This window comes from Euleptes europaea, chromosome 17 (assembly GCF_029931775.1).
Source record: "Euleptes europaea isolate rEulEur1 chromosome 17, rEulEur1.hap1, whole genome shotgun sequence".
In the NCBI taxonomy this organism is placed as follows: Eukaryota; Metazoa; Chordata; class Lepidosauria; order Squamata; family Sphaerodactylidae; genus Euleptes; species Euleptes europaea.
In genome coordinates this window covers 37,223,103-37,246,142 of record NC_079328.1, presented here as the reverse complement: position 1 = coordinate 37,246,142, position 23,040 = coordinate 37,223,103, and the positions used below count along the sequence as shown (strand labels likewise).

General features: G+C 45.7%; 1 protein-coding gene across 1 annotated transcript in view; it reads right to left on the bottom strand.

The window, feature by feature from the left end:
* Positions 1 to 23,040, bottom strand: part of ANKRD27 (ankyrin repeat domain 27) — a 67,984-nt gene that overhangs the window by 26,127 nt on the left and 18,817 nt on the right. Inside the window, exons 4-15 of the mRNA XM_056862366.1 lie at positions 22,342 to 22,498; positions 21,873 to 22,027; positions 20,557 to 20,616; positions 20,214 to 20,267; positions 19,413 to 19,478; positions 18,302 to 18,378; positions 17,311 to 17,432; positions 14,648 to 14,726; positions 12,474 to 12,606; positions 2,314 to 2,406; positions 1,563 to 1,690; positions 524 to 606 (exon numbers count right to left, since the gene is read on the bottom strand). Coding sequence (XP_056718344.1) covers positions 524 to 606; positions 1,563 to 1,690; positions 2,314 to 2,406; positions 12,474 to 12,606; positions 14,648 to 14,726; positions 17,311 to 17,432; positions 18,302 to 18,378; positions 19,413 to 19,478; positions 20,214 to 20,267; positions 20,557 to 20,616; positions 21,873 to 22,027; positions 22,342 to 22,498 — 1,207 coding nt within the window. The remainder of the gene's footprint in view (positions 1 to 523; positions 607 to 1,562; positions 1,691 to 2,313; positions 2,407 to 12,473; positions 12,607 to 14,647; positions 14,727 to 17,310; positions 17,433 to 18,301; positions 18,379 to 19,412; positions 19,479 to 20,213; positions 20,268 to 20,556; positions 20,617 to 21,872; positions 22,028 to 22,341; positions 22,499 to 23,040) is intronic.

Genomic DNA, 23,040 nt, shown 5'->3' with positions numbered 1-23,040 from the left:
TCACCACATCCTGGGGCAGGGAGTTCCACAATTTAACTATGAGTTGTGTGAAAAAATACTTTCTTTTATCTGTTTTGAATCTCTCACCCTCCAGCTTTAGCAGATGACCCAGTGTTCTAGTATTATGGGAGAGGGAGAAAAACTCTCTATCATGTCTCCCTCTATCATGTCTCCCCTCAGCCGCCTTCTTTCCAAGCTAAACAGCCCTAAGCGTCTTAACCGCTCCCCATAGGACAGTTGCTCTAGTCCCCTAATCATTTTGGTTGCTCTTTTCCGCACCTTCTCAAGCTCTGTAATATTCTTTTTTAGGTGTGGTGACCAGAACTGTACACAGTATTCCAAGTGTGGTCTCACCACAGGTCACCCTGCTGTCTTCATGTATAGGAGTGGGGAAACAAATCCAGTTCATCAGATTAGCATCTGCCACTCATGTGGAGGAGTGGGGAATCAGCATTCCCTAAAGCAGGTAGAAAGTTTGACAACCACTACATTATTCCATGAATAAAGAACATGCTCTGCTTACCACATATAGCGGCTATATGAAGTGGAGTGAATCCCCGGTCATCTCTCGAAAAAGGTGTGACAATGGACGGATCATTCAGCTTCCTTAAAATAAACAGGACGTTATTAGCTGTCGGGATTACTCAAGTGTATGTTTTACTCATGCCAAACTAGACGTTATGTGTGTAACACGTGACCGCTGCAGGGACTTGCAGCAGGACAGCAGCGGCAACTTCCTAGAGGAAACTCAATTCTGAAGCACCGCAGGGACCCAATCAGGATCTGAACCATGGTGCAAGGCAAGAAGGGGCTTCAACCTACCTCCCCCCCAGGTTTTCCTGACCCTAAATAGCCTCAGGGGTCTTATTGCCCTGTTAGGGGGGAGGCTGCACATTCAAGTATTCAATGTACATGCAGCCCCCCAATGGGGCAAATAACACCCCCTGGGCCATTTCGGTTTGGGAAAACGGCATGGGGGAAGGGGGAAGCCCCTCTTCCCCCTGCACCCTGCTCCCTACCTGTATTGGGCACACGTGACATTTCAGAACTGAGTTCCCACAGGGAACTCGCAGCTGCCGTCTGGCCGCGAGTCCCCGTGGTAATCACGTGTTACACCTAATGTCTAGCTTAGCCCTCAATTGCTTTCGATTCGTAGGTGACCAGAGGGGCTACACGTGAGCCAGTGTAGCACAATGATCAACAGTGCTCGCTTCCAAAGAAGCTTGCATCGGAATGGGCCATTCGTTTAGTCATTACAGGATTTATTTGTTCATCATCATAGCCAAATAAACCTTAATTGTAATCAAAGTTCTCACAACCTATTCTTCACCTATACCGGCAGGAGGGTGTCCCAGACAGGCTCTTAATTTCTGTCTCCCAGAGAGCCTGCGTCATTGCACAGCCACTCAATCCTTATTCTAAGTTAGCATATCCCCCCTACCCCAGCCCCACCAATCTTCCAGCACTAGAAAGAGTGGCTACTTCTTCCTGTATCAGCTCTCGCTTATACTTTGCCAGTCCTTTGGAAGTGTTTGGGGGAAAAACAACAGCTCAGCCCTTACCCAGAAACCAGTTTTTCACATTTGTCGCAAAAACAGAGCGGGTGGCACATTTTTTGTACAGTGTCCTTATCGCTGTCCCCTTGGCTCAGTAAGCGCTCTACTTCATCCTGGTTGCCCGAAGCGACATGCTAAAAAAGAGGTGGAAGAGAAAGACAGGTGCTAGAGCAAAAGCAAGAGTGAACAGACTGGGGTGGGGCACGGGGATGGAGGAAGAGAAGAAGAAGAAGAGTTGGTTTTTATACCCTGGTAAGTCTTTGATAGGCCACATAATCCAGGAATACCTGTAGCTTTGCCACTATGCACTGTTATCACCTTGACTAAAAAGGGAAGAGTAGAAAATGGACTAGAACTCCCATCACCATGAGCACAAAGAAGCATTCAGCAACAGCCTTATAACCACCTATTTCAAACACGGAACCGCACCCTTAAAGAAGTTTTCCTGCATGCAATGAACACACTCAACAATCTAACCACTCGGACAGGGGTCAGGGGACATGCTGTGAAGTGGACTGAAGCGACTACCCCATCCACATTCCTGGGTGCCAATAACTGAAACTCAGCCAATTCATTCTGACCAGAGATGATCCAGATGCCCTTAACATGGTGTCGAGGTTGCAAACAATTTTGTCTGCCGGGGGTGGGGAACCCTCCCCACTACAAAACTGTTATAGTGGACTACCAGGTGTTCTAAACCTTCCAAAACAGGGAAGACAGATTTATACAGCTGATACAATAGTTGAGTACTTCATACCTGAAACAAGCAGTCTATTGGTGTCGTGGACATCTGAGAGAGCAAATTCATTCTTTGTCTTAAGAACAGCTTCTCGCTAAACCCTTCAGATCCCTACGAGAGAAAGAAAGCACCGCTAAGTCAAAAATATCCAGTAGGTACACTTATATTTCTAACAGTGCAATCCTAAGGAGAGTTACTCCAGTCTAAGCCCGTTCATTTCAAAGGGCTTTGACTGGAGTAAGCCTGCATAGGATTGTGCTATAACGCTTGTCTTCCTGGCAATGGGAGCAATCCTAAGCAGGCCTACTCGCAAGCAAGTCCTTTTAAGTTGAATAACATTTACTCCCAGGTACGTGTGCAGCCTTAACATACAAGGTGGGACAGTGGGGATAGCACAGCCAAGACGGTGTAGTGGTTGGAAGGTCAGACTAGGATCTGGAAGGCCCAGATTCAATTCCCCCCATGGCTATGGAAGCTTGCTGGGTGACACTGAGCCAGTCACACACACACTCTCAATCTAACCTACCTCACAGGGTTTTTGTGAGGATAAAAAGGAGAAGAGAACACTGTGAGCTACTTTAGGTCCTTATTGGGGAGAGGCAGGGTATCAATGAAGTTTTTTTTTTAATTCAGCTGATTTTAATTAATATAGCAAGTTTCACTCTTTAGTCAAACTGAAGGCTGTGTTGCTTAACAAGAAGAATATTTATTTATTTGCTTTATTTATAGTCCACTTTTCTGAGATTTAAGGCAGATTACATGGTCTAAATCAATGCTGGGAATAGGGTTGCCAGCTCCGGATTGGGAAATATCTGGAGATTTTGGGGGTGGAGCCTGAGGAACGTGGGGTTCGGGGAGGAGAGGGACTTCAATGCCATCGAGTCTAATTGCCAAAGTGGCCATTTTCTCCTGATGAACTGATCTTTATTGGCTGGAGGTCAGTTGTAATAGCGGGAGATCTCCAGCTAGTATCTGGAGATTGGCAACCCTAGCTGGAAGCAGGATGTGACATCTAATAATGCTTCTTTATATACAGACACATAATCACAATAAAACATATTTATATTTGATGTTATGCTGAAATAAAGGAGATATAGAATATGCAAATGAGCCAGCTGGGTATTTATTCTGCAAAAAGCCCCTTTAAAATGCCTGAAAATGAGAGGCACTGATAGGAGTTAACAACCAGAGGCCCCTGGGAAATTCCCCTGGGAAAATGCCCTAAAAATCACTGCTTCAGTTGTTAACTCAGAGAAAAAAAGGCGTTTTGGGCAGGGAGTCCTAGTTTATGGTTGTGATTTTACTGCATCGGTTTTTGAAATTGTAGTTTCACGCTGCAATTCTGTCCGTTTTATATTTTTATTGTTTCACTGCCATTTTTTAAAAACTTCCTTGTAGAAGAATGCAGGCCAAAAATGTGTTCTAAATAACATGGCAAGGAGAAATAAAAGGGGCCGCACCAATCACAGGAAATAAAAACAAGACCAAGGCCGATAGCGCAAATAGGTAAAAAGAAATATTACTCAGAATAGAAATTCCCTACACGTCTTGCTCAAAAGCCTTCTTCGGGGGAATCTGTAGTTATTGCAGCAGTCCTTCAAATGAGCGTAAATTCTGTAGCTCATTCTGTAGCTACAGCATTTATGCTCATTTGAAGGACTGCTGCAATAACTACAGATTTGAAGGACTACTGCTTTTAACGTGTGTGTGTGGGGGGGCACCCTTGAACACATACTGCCGGTCAAGTTTCTGATAGAGCTGCAAAAATAATATGAAAAGAAATGAAAAGCAACATAAAGGAATGCTTTTCATTCTTGGGAGGAATAGGATGAACTCCAGGACAGAGCAGATAAGCTTTAAATTCCTTTGTGCAGCCGTTTCCGGCAAAAAACGGGTGTCGCCAAATTACCACTGTAAACCCACCTAATTCTAATGAGGAAAAAAATGAGGCGGTACAGTCCTTACAGGAGGGCTATATCATTTTGAATTTCATATAAGCAGTGGTGTGAAGTTGCCTAGACGTGGAACTTCCTCACGCTTCCCCTCCCTGCACCCATGTGTAAGTTTGTCCCCACACGATGCAACTTGCACAGAGCCACACCTTACAACAAATAATTCCTTATCTGAAAATTTCAGATTGCGAAGTCCGGGTGTGCGGACCATCCTGCCCCAAGGATGCATGCAGATCCTATATAGTGGCATGAAATGGGGCAGTGGCATGAAACCAATGCCATGCTGCAAGGGTCCCCAACCATGGTGCCCACCAAGTGCTTTTAGAAAGTGGGAAGAGCTGGGGGGGGGGGCTTTTGCCCAGCAGGGCTTCTGGTTGGCTGTGCAGACTAAAATGCATCCTGTTAAAGAGAGTTTCTGCTTGAAATGTTGCTACCATTAAGAGTTATATATAACCTCACCCCGGCATTTAGTCATTGACTCTGCCTCCCGCAGCAGCCATTTTGGGATTAAGTCTGGGTGCATAGCATTCTCCAGAGGATTGACTAGGCACTGCCCGAGCTACAGAAAACTGAACGGGCCACATGCCCTGGCACAGACAGGGAGATGCAGTCTTTCAGGCTCATGAATGCCTTTAAAGGTAAGAGCCTTCAAATTTGCCCAGAAACAAACAGGCAGCTGGAGAAGCTATTGTAGAAAATGTACTCAGCTTGTTTTGGTTTACCAATGAGCTCGTATGCTAAAGTCATGGATACTGGCCCTATAATTCTTCATCTAACAGTCCTAATGTATCTGCATCAGAGCAGCTTCCTCACTGCTTTGTGTCTATTTTATATGCATTTTATTTTCCCTTTTTGCTTGTGACCTGTGGGTCTTTGAGCAGTAAATAAATGGAGAGGCTTTGTGTCTATACAAACGCACGTTTGGATGGGAATTTGTAATGCAACCAATCAAGTGCTTTTGCTTCCGAAGATAACTGGACCAACATGAGATGCTGTAGGGGAAGTGACTGTGCCGCCAGAGAAATATACAATGCTGTGATGGGGTATTGTTGAAGGACACAAAATCGGGGAAGAGGGGGAATCAGATCTAAGGAAGTATTACTTAATAAGGAGTGGGGAGACACACACTACCTTAAACAGAAGCCTCATCCAAGATAAAGATTAAGGCAGGAAGGATATTTGCATGTCTGGAGAACGCGAAAGCCAAATCTTTCAGGTAAGGTCTGCCAGGGAATACCCATTGGCCTTCAGTGGTTTAAAAAAGCAGGTGTAATACATCATTCACATTCTCCTGGCCCAAGCTAGAATATCATAAGTCAGGGCTTGCGATGGAAGCGAGGCTATTACAGCATTTTGTTCATAGGGTATAGAGTGTCCCCCTCCCCCCGCTTCCTGTCTTTGTACCCATGCTGTTCTGTACACAGCCACAGATGAACTAGGACATACGGTCATGTGGCACAGATGAAATGTGTGGGTTGATGGTGGGATGATGGAAAGGCAACATTTTTATCTCGTTCTGCCTAGGCAACTTGCAAATAAGATAGAAAGACCGAAAGAAGCCGGAAAAAAAGGAAACAGATTAGTTTGTCACATGTACACACAGCATATGGTAGAGCTAGACATCCTTGGCTCGCTTATACAGAACCTTGCATGGGATAGCAGTGACACACTTGAAGACAGTTTGGCAGAGCATCACTAAAATGCTTGTGCTTCATTGCGACTCTGCTCAGATTTCTGCAATCTAAACCCTACTGCATTGTGTATCGGTTGTCCCGTCCAGTTGATTCTGTGGACTTAACACTATGTAATAATTGATCCTCTGCTCAAAGCTCTTTTTTTAAATGCGACCTTTAAAATACCTATTCACCATCCCGACAGAAAAGGAGAAATTCCACCACCACCCCACTTGCCTGCTCCTCCTTTCCTTCCATTAGCAGCTGCTGTTTGCATAGCTAACGGGTGGCTGTGACTTTGCGTGCTTCCTAGAGGGGATCCTTCGAGGTGGGGGTGGAGCAAACACAAAAGGTCACGTAAAAGGGGCTCTTAAGAAATGCGAAGCAGGTATGCGCCGGCTTCGCAGTCACTTCTTGAATGACGGTTCAGCGTGAAAAACTCAAAAAAAAAAAATAAGCAGGGCACTTCAGCCTGAAACACGCTGCTAATTACCAAGCATAAATGGGCATAGAGAAAGTGTATTCATGTACAGGGCAGTCAAGTCACAGCCGCCTTATGGCAACCCCAAAGGGCTTTCAAGTTAGAAGAGAAACAGAAGTGGTTTGCCATGGCTTGCCTCTGTGTAGCAACCCTGGACTTCCTTGGTGGTCTCCCATCCAAGTACTAACCAGGACCAACCCTGCTTAGCTTGCGAGATCAGGCTAGCCTGATCCATCCAGTTAAAGGCTAGTGAGAAAGACAGATTATAATTAACATAAACAAAAAGAGGTAGCAGTGTGTCCTCTTGCTTATCCCTCTCTTTCCCATTCTTTGTTACTTCTAAATATGCTAATGACAATTATATTAGCTCAATTGACATAGGTAAGTGGAAATTTAGTGCCATCTCTCATACACCCAGTCCTAGGTCACGGCTCATATCAACTGTGATGTCTACAGACATGACATTTTACAAATAATAGATAGAAGAGGCCATGCACGTAATTAAAAGCTAGTATTCTAACAGAAAACAAGCCTGGTAGCAGAGTCAACAGGCTCAGACCACTAACAGACGTTGGGTACTTAGGTTTACAAAGCAACCAACCTAATTAAAAACCAGCAAGGCCCTGAAAGCTAAACTTTAATGTGACAACAGAAGAGTTGAGTCTAAACTCATCTTCCCCTAATGTAGGGGGGAAAAAAGAGATGGGGCACAGCCATCTAAACAGGTAGGAGTGTGTGAGGTGTGTACACAGTGTAGCTAAACAATTCCCTCCTCAACCAACCAAAGAAATAAGTTCAACAGGAAGAATCCTGAACTCTCTACTGGCATACCTTTTTGCTGTCAAACTTTGTTCCCCTTCTCTCTAGGCACAAATATGGGCATGTAGGCTTAAATTAAGGTGTGTCGCCATCATGGCTAACCATGGCCCTGAGAAAAGCTCGTTAGGGTAGGGAGACTTTTGCTCAATATGACTGACGTGTATGCCAAATAGAATTTGAGCAGCAGAGCTTGACTCTTCTAGTGTTTCACTGACTCTTTGAGGTAGGGGATCCAGCGCTGTACCCCACAACAAGGGGGCACAAGGCATTACGTAGAAGAGTTGGTTTTTATATGCCGACTTTCTCTACCACTTAAGGAAGAATCAAACCGGCTTACAAGCACTTTCCCCTCCCCACAACAGACACCCTGTGAGGTAGGTGGGGCTGAAAGAGTGTGTCTAGCCCAAGAGCACACAGCTGGCTTCATGTGTAGGAGAGGGGAAACAAATCCAGTTCACAAGATTAACCTCCGCTGCTCACGTGGAGGCGTGGGGAAGCAAACCCGGTTCTCCAGATCAGAGTCCACCTCTCCAAACCACTGCTCTTAACCACTACACCCCGCTGGCTCTCCAGCGTTACGTAGCAGGGAAATGGAATAGAGCAGGGATGGGGAACCTCAGGCCCGGGGGCCATATGCGGCCCCCGAGGACATTTTTTGTGGCCCTCAGGAGCTCTGGGGCCCTGCTGCGGAGGCGGGGCGCAGGGCGACCCTCCCCGAGGGTGTTCCTGGGGCCGCGGCTTACAGGGGTGCTGCGGCGCCCTTTGGACCTCCTCTCACCACCTGTCGGCTGTTGGTCAGCGAGAGGGGAGGAGGAGGGACGCTTCCCCCAAGGCTGCCTCCTACAGCTGTGGCGTGCAGGAACGCTGCAGCACATTGTGAGCCCCTCTCGCTGCCTGTCAGCTGTTGAGCAGCGAGAGGGAGGGGGGGGCCGGCAGCTCCCGGCGGCAGAGCATGCATGCGGGAGCCGATCGGGCTTCGGGGGGGGCTTTTGTGGACTCTGGAGGGGAGGGCATGGAGACTGGGGCCCGGTCACGCGGGGCTCCATGCGCCGCCGTGTGTGGGGGCGGGGGAGGCTGAGGCCTGGTCGCATGGGGCCAATGTGCACGGGTGTGTGTGTGGGGGGGGGGGGAAGGCTTTTCTCTTTTCTCCTTTTTCTGTCACTTTTTCTCCTCTCCCTCTCTTTCTTTGTCTCCCTCCGTCCTTTTCTTCTCCATCCTTTTCTTTCTTTCTCCCCCACTCTCCATTTCTTTCTCCCTTTCTCTCTCTTTCTCCCTCCCTCTTCCTCTTTCTCTGTTTTCCTTCCTCCCTTGCCGACTGACGGTGGGCTGTGCCCCCCTGGCACCTCGTTTGCTCGGGCCCACCGCTGGCTGCCCTTCTGCCTGGGAGGGGGGGAGCGAGGGCGCCCTGCAGGCCTTCTGTGTGGCCTCCCCTGGGGTTGCCAACCTCCAGGTGGTGGCTGGAGACCTGGCAACCCTGGCCTCTCCCCCTTCCACCAGGAGATCTACACCTGGAATGGGGATAAAGGGAAGACGACTGGGGAAGGCACTGGCAAACCACCCCGCAAAACAAAGTCTGCCTAGAAAACATCAGGATGTGACGTCAGGGTCAAGAATGACCTGGTGCTTGCACAGGGGACCTTTACCTTTTTTTTATTTCAGCAGATTCTCAACCTAGCCAACATTATAAAATAGAGCAGTGACTTTTATGCAAGACAGAAGCAGCACATTTTGTTCAAACAAGATTTACTTAGAGGGAAAAAATATATACACGTGCCATTTGTCATCCAAGTAAGTTTATGCATTTTACAAAGAGGCCATAATCTACTATAAAACAAAAATTGTTGGCCTGAACTTTTCTGATAGCAAGGTCAGCAACTGCTAATAAGAGATCAACTCATCTTCAAAACTCCCGCAGAAAGAAGACTGAAATTTTTTCCCCATTCAGGATACAAACACTTTTTTTTTTTACACAATATGGTATTGAGATCTAGCAAAGCAACGCTTGAGTAACTGCTAATATGAGATCAACTCATCTTCAAAACTCCCGCAGACAGAAGACTGAAATTTTTTTACCCTTTAGGACACCAACACTTTTTTTTTTAACAATATGGTACTGAGATCTAGCAAAGCAACACTTGAGATTCACATCTGTAATAGGGGACCCCTCTAAAAAAAATAACAACCAAGTGGTACAAGTTTGCTTTAAAAATTCACCACTGAAAAGCAAAGTGAAAGTTCAGTAAAAACCAAATTTAAAACGTTAACAGGTTTTGGAGGTGTGCCTCACAGAAGACTTCCCCTCTCCCACATCAAGACTTCCACCCATATCAAGCGCTCCAGGTTGAGAAAATCAAGCATCCAAATTCCATTTTCTTTGTTGTTGGTCAGTTGAAGATTTCATGCTGCTAACGTGTGCACGTCCTTCAGCCTCCGGGTCAGGGCAGCAGCACCTAATTTTGGAAGGGCAGAAACCCCAGAAATTTTTTTCCTGGCCATCACATCTAGCCTGAGAAGCTACACTAATAAAAACTTCTGCAGAATGCGAATGCTTCTAAAATATGCGTGATTACGCTCTCTCTCGGTCTTCCTTCCAGACAGCTTCAAGTAATGTCAAAGGAGCTTCTGGTGCTCTGAGAAAATTCACTGGGAGCGCAAATGTACATCTTGAACAAATGTTTATTTACTTCACTCATACCCCACTCTGGGGACTCAAAAGTGGTTTTCAGCATTCTCCCTTCCTCCATTTTATCCTTATTAACATCCCCCACGAGGTAGGTTAGGCTGAGAGTGTGTGACTGGCTCAAGGTCACCCAACAAGCATCTGCGGCAGAGGGGGGATTCGAACACAGGCTTCCCACATCCTGGTTCGATACTAACCACCGCTCCACACTTGCTCTCAAAATGTGCTCCCCAGGCTTCTTATGCTTAAAACAGGCTTGTTTGGTCCAGTATTGCCACGCCATAGCCTCTGGCCACACAAGTGAGAAGCAAGTATCTTGGCTACACTTGTACATACAAATTTGGCCGATGATAGATCAGTGCGATGGGTACTTCAACTATTGGTTTCTGGACCAGTGGAAACATGGCCCTGGCTCACTAAAAGCTTCCACATCCATATCTATGGAGGAACACCTGCATATTCCTTTGTGTGCGCACATCTAGTCCCTCCATTGATGTGAACAGGACTGCATACTACAGCTCTACATCTGTAGTGGAGCATACGTGGGGCTCTGGGACAGATGTAGGAGTTTCCCTTTTGACCACAATGTGTTTTCAGTCCACAACGAATTATCAGGGATCACTCTACCCCACCCCCCCTTAACCGTCCTGAGTGAAGTGAAGCTAAAAGTAGCCGGTTCGTTCCCAGGCTTTGCCTATGTCAAGGCCAGGAGACAGCCATGCTCACACCTTCAGCCTCCCTAGTATCAATTATGAGAGCCGCGTCACCCTCAAGACCGTCATGCTGATGTTTCATTTGCGCCGCACCTCGGTTGCCAGCGTCATAAGGAGCAAAGGATCACAAGCAGGAGTCCATTAGTTAGGAGCCATAAATAGTATATACTAACGTGGTCAAGCTTCTTTACTAATGCTATATTGATCCCCTGAAGCAGCTTTACCCCCACAAGCCTACTGGCCAAGCTTTTTGAATTATTTGTCAAGTAGCTTAACAAGCACTTTAGCTAGAAGAAAAAGAAACCTACCATATTGACTGGGCGTCTCTCACAGTGGAGGTACACTATAAGCTAGCAAAGTTGGAGCTTATTGCTTGCAGATTTACCGACAAAAGGCCATAAAGAGTCTGCAGTATTTTAGACCAGACTGCTTCTCCCCCTCCCCTTCCCCACATATGAGCCACAGCAAATTTTCCACATGCACATCAGAAACTCTTTAGCTCAGCCAGCTAGTCCCAGAATTCTGGAATGAGTGGTGATATTTTTACCTAAGCAAAGGCTCATATGGCACCACCTACATAGTCACCTACAGTGGGCCACATTTCCTGCCAACTGTTGTGGCAGGAAAGCGCCGTCAAGTCACAGTTGACTTATGACAACCTCGGAGGGTTTTCAAGGCAAGAGATGTTCAGAGGTGGTTTGCCATTTCCTGCCTCTGCGTAGCAACCCTGGACTTCCTTGGTGGTCTCCCATCCGAGTACTAAACAGGGCTGACTCTGCTTAGCTTCCGAGATATGACGAGATCAGATCAGCCCGGGCAATCCAGGCCAGGGCCTCCTGACAACAGTAAATCTTATGAATGGCAAACAGAATTGTGGAACTCCCTGCCCCAGGATGTGGTGATGGCTGCCAACTTGGAAGGCTTTAAGGGGGGAGTGGGCATGTTCATGGAGGAGAGGGGTATTCATGGCTACTAATTAAAATGGGAGCTAGTCATGATGCATACCCATTCTCTCCAGGATCAGAGGAGCATGCCGAATATATTAGGTGCTGTGGAACACAGGCAGGATGGTACTGCTGCAGTTGTCTTGTTTGTGGGCTTCCTAGAGGCACCTGGCTGGCCACTGTGTGAACAGACTGCTGAACTTGATAGGCCTTGGACTGATCCAGCAGGGCTTTTCTTATGTTAAGAATGCTGTTTATGCGAGGCCCATGACACACTGCGGCCATTATTTGTGCAAATGCGCTGTCTCAGAAATGCTGCTGCCATCAATCAAGTCAGGGTGGCATTGTATACTGCCTCTCCAGGTCATTCCAATGGGCCCTCTGTGTGGGGACTCCCATAGGAACCCTCTGGATGCATAAACCAGCCCTCAAAACTACAAATCTTATTATAGTTATATTATATATAATTATATTAGGTGCTGTGAAACATAGGCAGGATGGTGCTGTTGCAGTTGTCTTGTTTGTGGGCTTCCTAGAGGCATCTGGTTGTCCCCTTGTATGAACAGACTGCTGGACTTGATGGGCCTTGGTCTGATCCAGCATGGCTGTTCTTATATTCAGAAGCTACGTTTCTGATGTGCTGCAGCTCCTCCGAAGAGGAAGGGTTGACGTTTGTCTTTTAAGAGCCTTTCAACAATGTAGGACTTGCTTTTTTGTGTTAAGGACCATGAAGTGGTACGAACAGGCTAATAGCAAAGCTATTGCAAATTTAAAAAACAAACAAACTACCGTTATCTATCCCGAAGTGCTCTCTATCTAGGGCACATGGCAATCCTACAATCATTTGGCAATCAGCAAGTCATTAGAGGCTCGCATATCAGGACTTGAGCAGCGCTGCCATTAAAACGGCACTTACCATTGGCCTGTCGGAAAGATTTCCTTGACGGATGTATTCTATCGCAGCCTCAACAGAGGTCAGACAGTACCCCAGTTCATCCTTCGCCGAGCTACAAAACCTGAAGTTCTTGATGTAACTCAAGTTTGCCATCCTAAGTAGACAAAATACTGTAAACTTTCCAAAAAAAGAGCTTTAAAAGGGAGAGATCTGCTAAAAAATAAGTCACATTTGCATTTATGCCTACATTTGGTTACATCTTCCAGGATGAAATGCAGAAGCCGTCAACCCAGTCAAGATTCTATGGCAGGTTAAAAATTTGACCAATGTTGGCTAGTGATCACAAGTTAACTAGAAAGTGGCTTTCAATACAATGGAGTTCTTGGATAATGGCTTTCAAGGGTACCATTTAAAGATAAACGGTAGGGTTGCCACTCAGATTGCAGGTTCATTGGGAATGGTTATATATAAACCCATAAACCAGAGGCAAGAAGATGCCATCACTCTGCAGAAAGCCAGGGTAAGCTCTTCATGTATACAGAGTGACAATTTGCATCTTGCCACCTGCCTCCCCCAAACCCTGAAATGGCACCCCTCGTGCATTGCAGGGACTAAATAATTACAATTCTTTTGAACAGTCTAGATCAGGAGTGTCAAACATAAGGCCCAGGGGCTGGATCTGGCCCCTTGAGAGCTCTTATCCGGCCTGCAAGCCAACCGAGGCAGCCACCCCCCACAAAGTCTCAATCTAGGCTGGAGAGGCCTGGCCCGACAAAGCTACATTTATGTCATATCCTGCCCTCATGACAATCAAGTTCGACATCCCTGGTCTAGATTGTGGAAAACAGAGGGCACTGAGAAGTTTGCACACCAGGCAAGAAAAGTTATATTTTGGGCCCCATTCAGGAACAAATTACTCTTAAGACAGAGAAAGGAAGCCAAGGGCCCTGTGGCAGTAATACACCACACTGCCAATTGCACAGCACTTGTTCCAAGTATCTACCCATTGATGGAGGCATAACATATACCCCCACACAGTTTAAAATCAGCACTGTGTTATAAATGGCAGGCAAGAACATAAGCACATTTGTTGAAGGCATGTAATCCCTGGAAAGAGCACTTTGCTAATACACCAGTTCTGCTGCAAGCATTTAAGATTGTGTGTTTCTAGTTGCACTACACCAGGAGTGAAGTAATCATAAGGTCTGCTTTGTAACAGCTGTTCACATTTTAGATGTGAATCGAAAATACATGCTGCCCAGGGAGACCACTGTACAGAAGGATAATTGTGTCTAGTGCCAACAGAAGCAAACAAACCTACAAGCGTTTTCCATCTGGATGGCACAAGTGTTAAGAGCTGCTACAAAGATTTCACTTTGACCTTTAAGTAGCCATGTTGGGGTTTGACAGGGCTGTCAATCATTGCTGGCAGCATTGGTCAGCTACATATTCATGTTACAGTACACACTGCCAGGGCAATACAACTAGGCAATGTACTTTCATGGCCATAGACGTTCACATTAAGACATATAGGCTTCTTTTGGGCAAAAAGCCATGCAGATGAAGGGAATGCAGTGAGGAGAGAACTGAGCAAGATCAAATCCACTTCCTTCTTACTTCAGTATAACATCTGTAGATTAAGTTACTATCAAGTATTTCCATAGGTTTCTATCTAGTATTTCCATCAGCATGCTCAGCTGACAATGAAGTCAGTTTCTCAGAGCCTTTTCAAACCACAAATTTAAATTCTTCACTCCCATTTTAAAGCAAGATGAAGCTCTCCAGAGCCACAGCCCAGAACTTGCCGTGTGTCATTTACATGCCTGGATTTCTCCCATGTATCACTAACTGATTTATTTCAATGTGAAAGTAAAAGAGAAAAGGTCTAGTTACAGGTAACTTCAAGGAAAGGTTAGAACACAACGAATTACAACACCAAGTTTGTTTCTACTAACAGGGTACATATGAAGCTGCCTTCCACTGAATCAGACCACTGGTCCATCATGGTTAGTATTATCTACTCAGACTGGGAAGTGAAGAATGCAAAGATTCAGCAGCATCATTTCTAGTAACAGAAAGGGGTAAGACAGGGTGCTCCTGAGAAACAGGCAGAGAGGAGATGTCCCCAAGGAATCCTTCCCCACCAACACTATTATAGCAGTATTTTCTATAGAATAGAAGCAAGTACTGCCTACCAGTTTGGAATCTCTGTTTTTACCAGCAAATACAGCAAGACTGAGAGGAGGTCATCTGCGCACACGATCTCGATGTTAACTGAAGGGGGGGAAAACACCATACAAGAACAGGAGTTACATTTAAGAGTTAGTCTTCCTGCATTAAAAAGGTAAAGGCAGTCCCCTGTGCAAGCACTGGGTCCTTACTGATCTGTGGGGCGACGTCACATCACGACATTTACTAGGCAGACTTTGTTTACGGGGTGGTTTACCATTGCCTTCCCCAGTCATCTTCCCTTTACCCCCCCCAGCAAGCTGGGTACTCATTTTACCGACCTTGGAAGGATGGAAGGCTGAGTCAACCTAGAGCCGGCTACCTGAACCCGACTTCCGTCAGGACTGGTCATGAGCAGAGCTTTTGACTGCAGGGCTGCAGCTTTCCCACTCTGCGCCACGGGGCTCTTCTCCTGCTGCATTAGGACAAAGCATTTTGAAGTGTTGTTCAGATTATTGCAGCCTGAGCTGCAAGCTGTTTTATACAACATACGTAACCTGAGAAACAGAGTTCTGTATGGTGCAGGTTGGGTTCAGCAACAGGGCAAAGCCTGGATCTGGACTCCAGCTGCTATTGGTAACAAGGACAGCTTCTGATCTGAAGAAGTGAGCTGTGGCTCACGAAAGCTCATACCCTGCCAGAAATGTTGTTAAGTCTTCAAGGTGCTACTGGACTCTTGCTCTTTTCTACTGCTAAGGACAGCTTCGGTAAGCATCCAGCTTACACTGAACCCTATTTCGCTTACCGGTAATTCATTTCTGTAATACTGACTGGTATTCTTCTACCATCACAATTTGGCAACGCTGCTGTTTTCCTAAACCCACCAAAAAGGTACAATTTTTTAAAAATCTCTGTTTGCACTTTACACCCAGATTGTCAGGCTCAAAATAGCTCACTTCAGATCCTTCTGACAACTGGTCCACCAAACAATTAGTTAGGCAGCTTGCACTCCTATGAATAGGAGAGTCTACGAGTATATTCCTGCTACCTGTGGAATGCCAGAACAAATTTCTGCTACTTTGGGCATTGTTTATAACTCAAATCTATGATGTTTCAAGCCCAGAAGATTTCCTCCCCTGGAAGCAGAAGACCAGTGGCAAAAAAAAGGTGATAATCAGTAACAGAAGTATCTCAGGAACATTTAGGACTTTGGAGGATTATGAAGGCACTTTCCTGGAAAGAGAAGCAACCTTTAGACTCCAAAACATTGATGTATTGTTTCTTTCCATACTGAATTACTTTACATGTTAGTAGAGATGTGTGGTGTACCAATGGAGAAAGGGAGTATGAACCCCGCACAGCAGGAGAGCGCTTGTATTTTACATGTTTAAAAACCACACACACACACCTTTTTCAGCAACCCGTTAAAATTCCTGTAAAATATCTACATTTCTCAAATGCAGAACAGCCACTAAATGTAGAGCCGAGTTCAGGATTCCACTGCTTGAAAACCTCAGCACTTATGTTAAAGCAAGTTCATGAGCACATATGGTTCTAAGTAGTATGTGAGAGTGTGTGTGTGTGTGTAAAGTGCCGTCAAGTCGCAGCCGACTTATGGCGACCCCTTTTTGGCGTTTTCATGGCAAGAGACTAACAGAGGTGGTTTGCCAGTGCCTTCCTCTGCACACAGCAACCCTGGTATTCCCTGGAGGTCTCCCATCCAAATACTAACCAGGGCTGACCTTGCTTAGCTTCTGAGATCTGACGAGATCAGGCTAGCCTGGGCCATCCAGGTCAGGGCAGTATGTGAGAGACGGGCCGTTAATCTCAGAAGTCCAAAGAGATGCTTTGGTAAAGGCCAGGGGAGGGAAAGGGCTTCACCACAACTAGCAGAAATAGGATTTGTGCAGATATTCTTCCTACATATTTACGAAATCATGTCTAAGCTATAACTAGCAATACTTAACCCAGGGGTGTCAAACATCCGGCCCCTTGAGAGCTCTTATCCAGCTCATGAACCAGCCAAGGAAGCCACCCTCCCCCAACTCTCGATCTGGGCTGGTGAGGCCTGGCCTAGTCCAACCAAGTGACATTTATGTCATATTTGGCCCTCATACCAATTGAGTTTGACACCCCTAACTTAGCCAATTAGAAGTTTGAAACAGAGTGGCCCCTGCTTAACTAAGTAGCAAATTTTTTTAATGGTGTGAAAGGCATTCTACAGCATGCCAGAAGTGACAATGTCTTGAGGACAAAATATGCCTTTTTCCTTAGGTATCTCACTTTATTCATACACAAAACATACATACACCAAAATCCATCAGCAAATGAATGTTGGTGGGACAGCTCTAATCACTCATAGTTTCATCAAGCCCTCTCTCTTTTATTTGAACCATCTTTGCAGCACTTCCTAGGATGCAGCTAAATGCTGGATTAACCAGTGGCTTGTACGGCCGTCTATATTTTTACCCTTTGCATCTCAGCACTTGTGAGCTGGAGCAGGGACCTCAATACAAGAGCCCCACTCTGCCTAGCCCAACAGTTAAGATGTTTTGGTTCAAGGCAAGCTCAAGTGACAATAAGCAACAGCCTCTGAAATACTCCCTTTTTTTTTTTTGAGAAGTGCACAAAGAGTGCTTTCAAGCACAGAGAGGCCATCATGTACCGTTTGATCGTCATGGTTACCAACCTCTTTGGCTCGGAGACTGCATTATGATTTGCACCACTTTTCGCAGACACAGAAGCTTCTGTTGAGGAGAGGTACACTTATTCAGCTGGCCCAATTCTCGCTTGGCATGTGGGATGTTGAAGCTGGAAAGCAGGTTGTCAAAAGAAACAAAAGTCGTATGACACTCAGGAGATGTAGCCATTAAAGATATGGTTATACCTTTCGACATCACATTCCAGGCCACAGGATGCTCAAGTTCTGAATTTTCACCAAGCTGGCTTTAAACCTTGGGCAGTTCATGGGAGGGAGGGCATCTTGGCCATCTTCTGGGCATGGAGTATGGGTCACTGGGGGGGGGTAGTTGTGAATTTCCTGCATTGTGCGGGGGGGTTGGACTAGATGTCCCTGGGGTCCCTTCCAACTCTATGATTCTATGAAAACCCAGCTGCTGTTCAATGAATAGCTCTGGTGCTGCTTGAAGTATGACCTGCAGTGCAAGCTTCTTTCTGAAAGTGCTGCACATATCAAGATAGTGTGCTTAGGAGGAGGAGAAGAGTTGGCTTTATTTGCCAACTTTCTCTACCACATAAGGAAGAATCCAACCAGCTTACAATCACTAGCCCAAGGTCACCCAGCCGGCTTCATGTGGAGGAGTGGGGAAATCAAACCCGGTTCTCCAGATCAGAGTCCACCACTCCAATCCATCGCTCTTAACCACTACACCACGCAAGGACTGCAAGTCGCTCTTCCATTTGCTGTTGCAGCAGATATGTTGCCTCTTAGTCAAGGCAGGTGGTAGTGGAAGGGTACCCTCAGCCCTTCAAAAAGAAACATGTGGCTTGCTAAGCCGCCTTCTCCTGTGAAGGGAATTGAGGTAGGTGGACCTGAATGCTCTTGAGAACGGAACACAAAGTATATGCGTCAGCTGCTTTGGCTTAAAGCCCACCTGTTTCCCAGACAACCTGTGCTGGGTGGATGGGCCTTTGAAGGAGAAGAGCGGGTCTTAGCTCACCTGAATTCAGGCTTGACTCCCAGATCTTTCTGCTGCAAATCCTGCAGACTTCTTGTGATTTTGTTGAAAGCTCCATCCTAGCAAACAAATACAGAGAATGCCATTTTAGCAACTATCGAGAAGTGGCTCTTCTACACTCCTCTTGTTTTTGTACATTCTGTCCCACCCAGTATAACTAATATTAAGGACATGCACAAATTCTCTAAAACAGGAATTCTCAGGGTGCTAAAAGGTAAACGAGTGCCGTTGAGTCTCAGCCAACTCATGGTGACCCCATGAAGTTCAACCTTATGACGGTTTCAAGGCAAGAGATGAGGAGAGGTGATTTACCACCTCTCCAAAGAGGATGTGGATAGAATGTAGGAGGTGCAGTGGAGAGCAACGAGGATGATCTGAGGCCTGGACACCAAGCCCTTCTGAGGAAAGGCTGACAGACTTGGGAATGTTCAGTCTGGAGAAGATAAGGTTGAAGAGGGACATGAATGCTTTCTTAAAGTATTTGAAAGGCTGTCACTTAGAGGAGGGCAGGGAGCTGTTCCTGTTGGCAGCAGAGGATAGGACTCACAACACTGGTTATAAATTATGGGCTGAGAGGTACTGGCTGGACATTAAAAAAATTCTTAAACAGTGAGAATAATTCAGCAGTGGAATCAGCTGCCTAGGAAAGTGGTGAGCTCCCCCTCTCTGGCAGTCTTCAAGCAGCGGCTGGATGAACACTTGTTAGGGATGCTCTAGGCTGATCCTGCATTGAACAGGGAGTTGGACTAGATAGCATTCCAACTCTATGATTCTATCATTCTACCATAATATGGCCCCTTTCAACTTTATGATTCTACCATTGCCTTTTTCTGCATAGCAGCTCGTCTTCCTTGGTGGTCTCCCATCCAAACACTGATCCTGCTTAACTTCCAAGCTCAGACTAGTTTGGGCTGTTAGGGCTCACAATACTAACTTGTGTACATTTTTAAGGAAAATGCTACCCCTTCCCTGGATTCAAATACTCCTTTAAGTATGATAGTACAAAGCGCCCTTTATCTTCAGGTGCTGGAAAGAGAATGCAAGAAGACTGAGGACAGCTTTCTTGGTTCAGTAATCGATAGAGGATGCCTACCTCGCTCGCCTCAATGGTTCCCACGTATTTAAAGATCAAATCATAAAGAGCATGGTGGACATACATCTGGGGGAAACATACAAAAGTGAAAGGTTAGACCAGTGGTTCCCAAACCTTTCAGGCCACCACACCCTTGGTTCCACAAACTCAACCCCAGTGCCCCCTACCCTATCCAATAAAAAGCATTATTCAAAATAGGGGTTTGCATGACACACTAAAGATAATAACAATAAAACTTCAAAACAGTAACGATTAATTGCACATCTATTCAAAATCAAATTAAAACTTTTTAGTTGAAATTTATTCAACAAAACTGATGAACTTGATCCAATGGTACCAGGTCTTCAAAGTCTGGAAAAGAATTCTGACAGTTTCCACCAAATTTGCCAGCATGGTGCCATAGCTTGATCTATCATAAATTAGTGAACAACACAGTTGAAGGGGCCCACCTCTAGAGCCCCCCTTGCTACCCTCTTGCCTCTTAGTGCCCCCCTAGGAAATCCCACCTCCCACCCCCAGGGGGTGATACTCCTCACTTTGGGGACCACTGGGTTAGACCCTTATTTCCCACTCTTCACGTAGGAAGTTCAGGGTTGTAACGGCTCGTTTCCTGCATTTTGCCATCTCTAAGTAGGCTAACACAAGCGGCATCGACTGCCTCGACATCACTTAGAAAAGAAGGCCAAAATTCAAATAGCCCCTCGGCTGTGACGTCTGTTCAGTGCAACCCTCCAGGCACCACACTGCAACAGCTCTTATGCCAAGTCATTCTGAAATTCCCTCCAAAAATTTGGTACTCACTTCCACAGCTTGTTTCATCAGATTCATTTGATGTTCCTGCTTTGCAAGGGCCCTCTAAATACGGGAGAGGGAAAAGCAACGTCAGGCACACATGAAGCTGCCTTGTACTGAATCAAAATCGGTATTGTCTATTCAGACCAGCAGCGGCTCTCCAGGGTCTCAGGCAGGGGTCTTTCACATCAACCTACCTGCCTAGTCCCTTTAACTGGAGATGCCGGGGATTGAACCTGGGACCTCCTGCGTGCCAAGCAGATGCTCTACCACTGAGCCACGGCCCCTCCCCACTTTTTATCTAAGGAAGGGGTAGCAACTAACTGTACGTAAATAGTAAATTCACACTCACAAAGTGGGAGTCTCTCAGTAATTGCTGGATGCATTTGGTGTAGAGAGCATTCAGAGAATCCTGAAAGAAGAAAGAGCATGGAGTTCCTCATTATCAAGAGGAAGCCTTGAAAATAAATGAAATAATCAAGCATAACAACAGAAGGGAGAAGAATGAGCCTGACATTTGAAAGTGGGTGTAGTAGCAGCACATTCTTTGGGAAACCACAGATTCTAATCTCCGGTTTAGGAAGTTTTAGTTCATATAGCCACAGAGTTTATTTGAAGTGATTAAAAAAAATACGGGCTCGATACATTCTCTTCTGCTACATCTTCCTTTGGTGGAGAGAGATGTAGCAGTTGGGGCGTCAGACTAAGATCTGGGAGAGCCAGGTTTGAATCCCCACTCTGCCATGGAAGGTCACTGGGAGACTTTGAGCCAGTCGAACACTCAGTCGCACCTACCTCAAAAGGGTGTTGCAAGGATAAAAATGGAGGAGAGGAGAATGATGTAGGCCACTTTTGAGTCCCCAGAGACAGCGTGGTGTAGTGGTTAAGAGCGGTGGTTTGGAGCGGTGGACTCTGATCTGGAGAACCGGGTTTGATTCCCCACTCCTCCACATGAGCGGCGGAGGCTAATCCGGTGAACTGGATTGGTTTCCCCACTCATACACATGAAGCCAGCTGGGTGACCATGGGCTAGTCACTCTCTCTCTCAGCCCCACCTACCTCACAGGGTGTCTGTTGTGGGGAGGGGAAGGTAATTGTAAGCCGGTTTGAGTCTCCCTTAAGTGGTAGAGAAAGTCGGCACCTAAAAACCAACTCCTCTTCTTCCCAGTGGGGAGAAAGATGGAGTGTAAATGACGTAAATAAAATAATCTCCAGAGAAAGCATCATTGTTGTAATTACTCATGCTATCCACTACATTTTTATCCCATTCTTCCTCAGAGAAGCTTAAGACTGCCATACAGAATCTGTATAGCTTTGTATCCAGCTTTCTTTTTACTTAATTTTTTAATTTGATTTTTTAAAATTAAAAAACACAGACTGCCACACATGGTGTTTCCATCCTACATTTTACCCTCACAGAGGTAGGTTAGGCTGAGAGAGGCTGGCCCAATATGACCCTGTGAGCTTTGTAGCCAAGTCGGGATTTGAACACAGCTCCTCCCCAGTCTCAGTCAGACACTGTAGCCACTATACCATACCTGCTCTTCAGAATCTATGTGAGATCCACAGTGAAGCTGTTGCCATTATAAAATATCATCCACAGAAAGCTCGGGGAAGAAAAACTGAAACCATTAAGATCCACGCAAAATCAGAAGTTGAAATACTGACTATGTAGTGCCGCAGACTTTTCCGGTCATGCTCCTTGAAAGTCCTGTGGAAAGATGCAATCGCTTTGTCAAACTTCTCAGTATGCCTTCCCAAGAACTCCTTCACATCTTCAATAGTTTTCAGGGAATAGGAATTTGATGGTGTCAAGGATTCTTCTGAAATGGAACAACAGTGCAGAAAAGTCACCAATTACCTTCACAATTATACAAGCCAGACACACAAGACACAAAAAGTTCGATTTTAAGGATTCCTGTATTGATGAACTAATGGGGGGGGGGAGACTCTTCCTGGTCTCTGAAATTAAATCTTACGATGAGATTTTCATTAACCCAGCATTCATCGTTCCCCTGATTCACAAGGTGTTTCCAACACTGCTTTCAGAGATTAATAAGATGCCTGAATCAGGGCATAAAAAGTAGAATATTGGGGGGGGGGGGGAGTTGACCAAGATACTGGTGTTGCTACTCACCTACACTTTCCTTTTTTTCTAAAGAATGAGCTATGCATAGGATACTAAAGCTCTCCTCTCGCTCATTGTAGAACGTTTCCTCAAAGAGAACAGGAACTGAGCGACGATGATTAAAACCAGTGCCAAGTACAATCAAATTTCCTTGTATGGAGATTTCCTACAAAGAGACAAGGAACATGGCCAAGATAGAGCATTTCACAGTCCCCATATATAAGGCAATAGGTATATAAAGCAATGGGTATAGCCAGCGCTTAAAGGCGAACCTTGTCCACCAAGTAATCTAGATGAGATACACCAAAATGCCACCAACATGGCATTGTAGAGGATATCTTGCAATGTTTGACTAAAGAGCAAATTTAAATATGGGTTTTAAAATAAGAATAATTAGGCATTCCTTCTGGCGCTCTTGAACACATGAAGCTGCCTTATACTGAATCAGACCATCAGTTCATCAAAGTCAGTATTGTCTACTCATACTGGCAGCGGCTCTCCAGGGTCTCAGGCAGAGGTCTTTCGCATCACCTACTTGCCTAGTCCCTTTAACTGGAGATGCCAGGGATTGAACCTGGGATTTTCTGAATGCCAAGCAGATGCTCTACCACTGAGCCACAGCCCCTCCTCTTGAAATATTACTACAGATATTATTTACAGTTCATCTATTCACTGATGTTAGTGAGGTCACACCAGACCAAGTGGGCT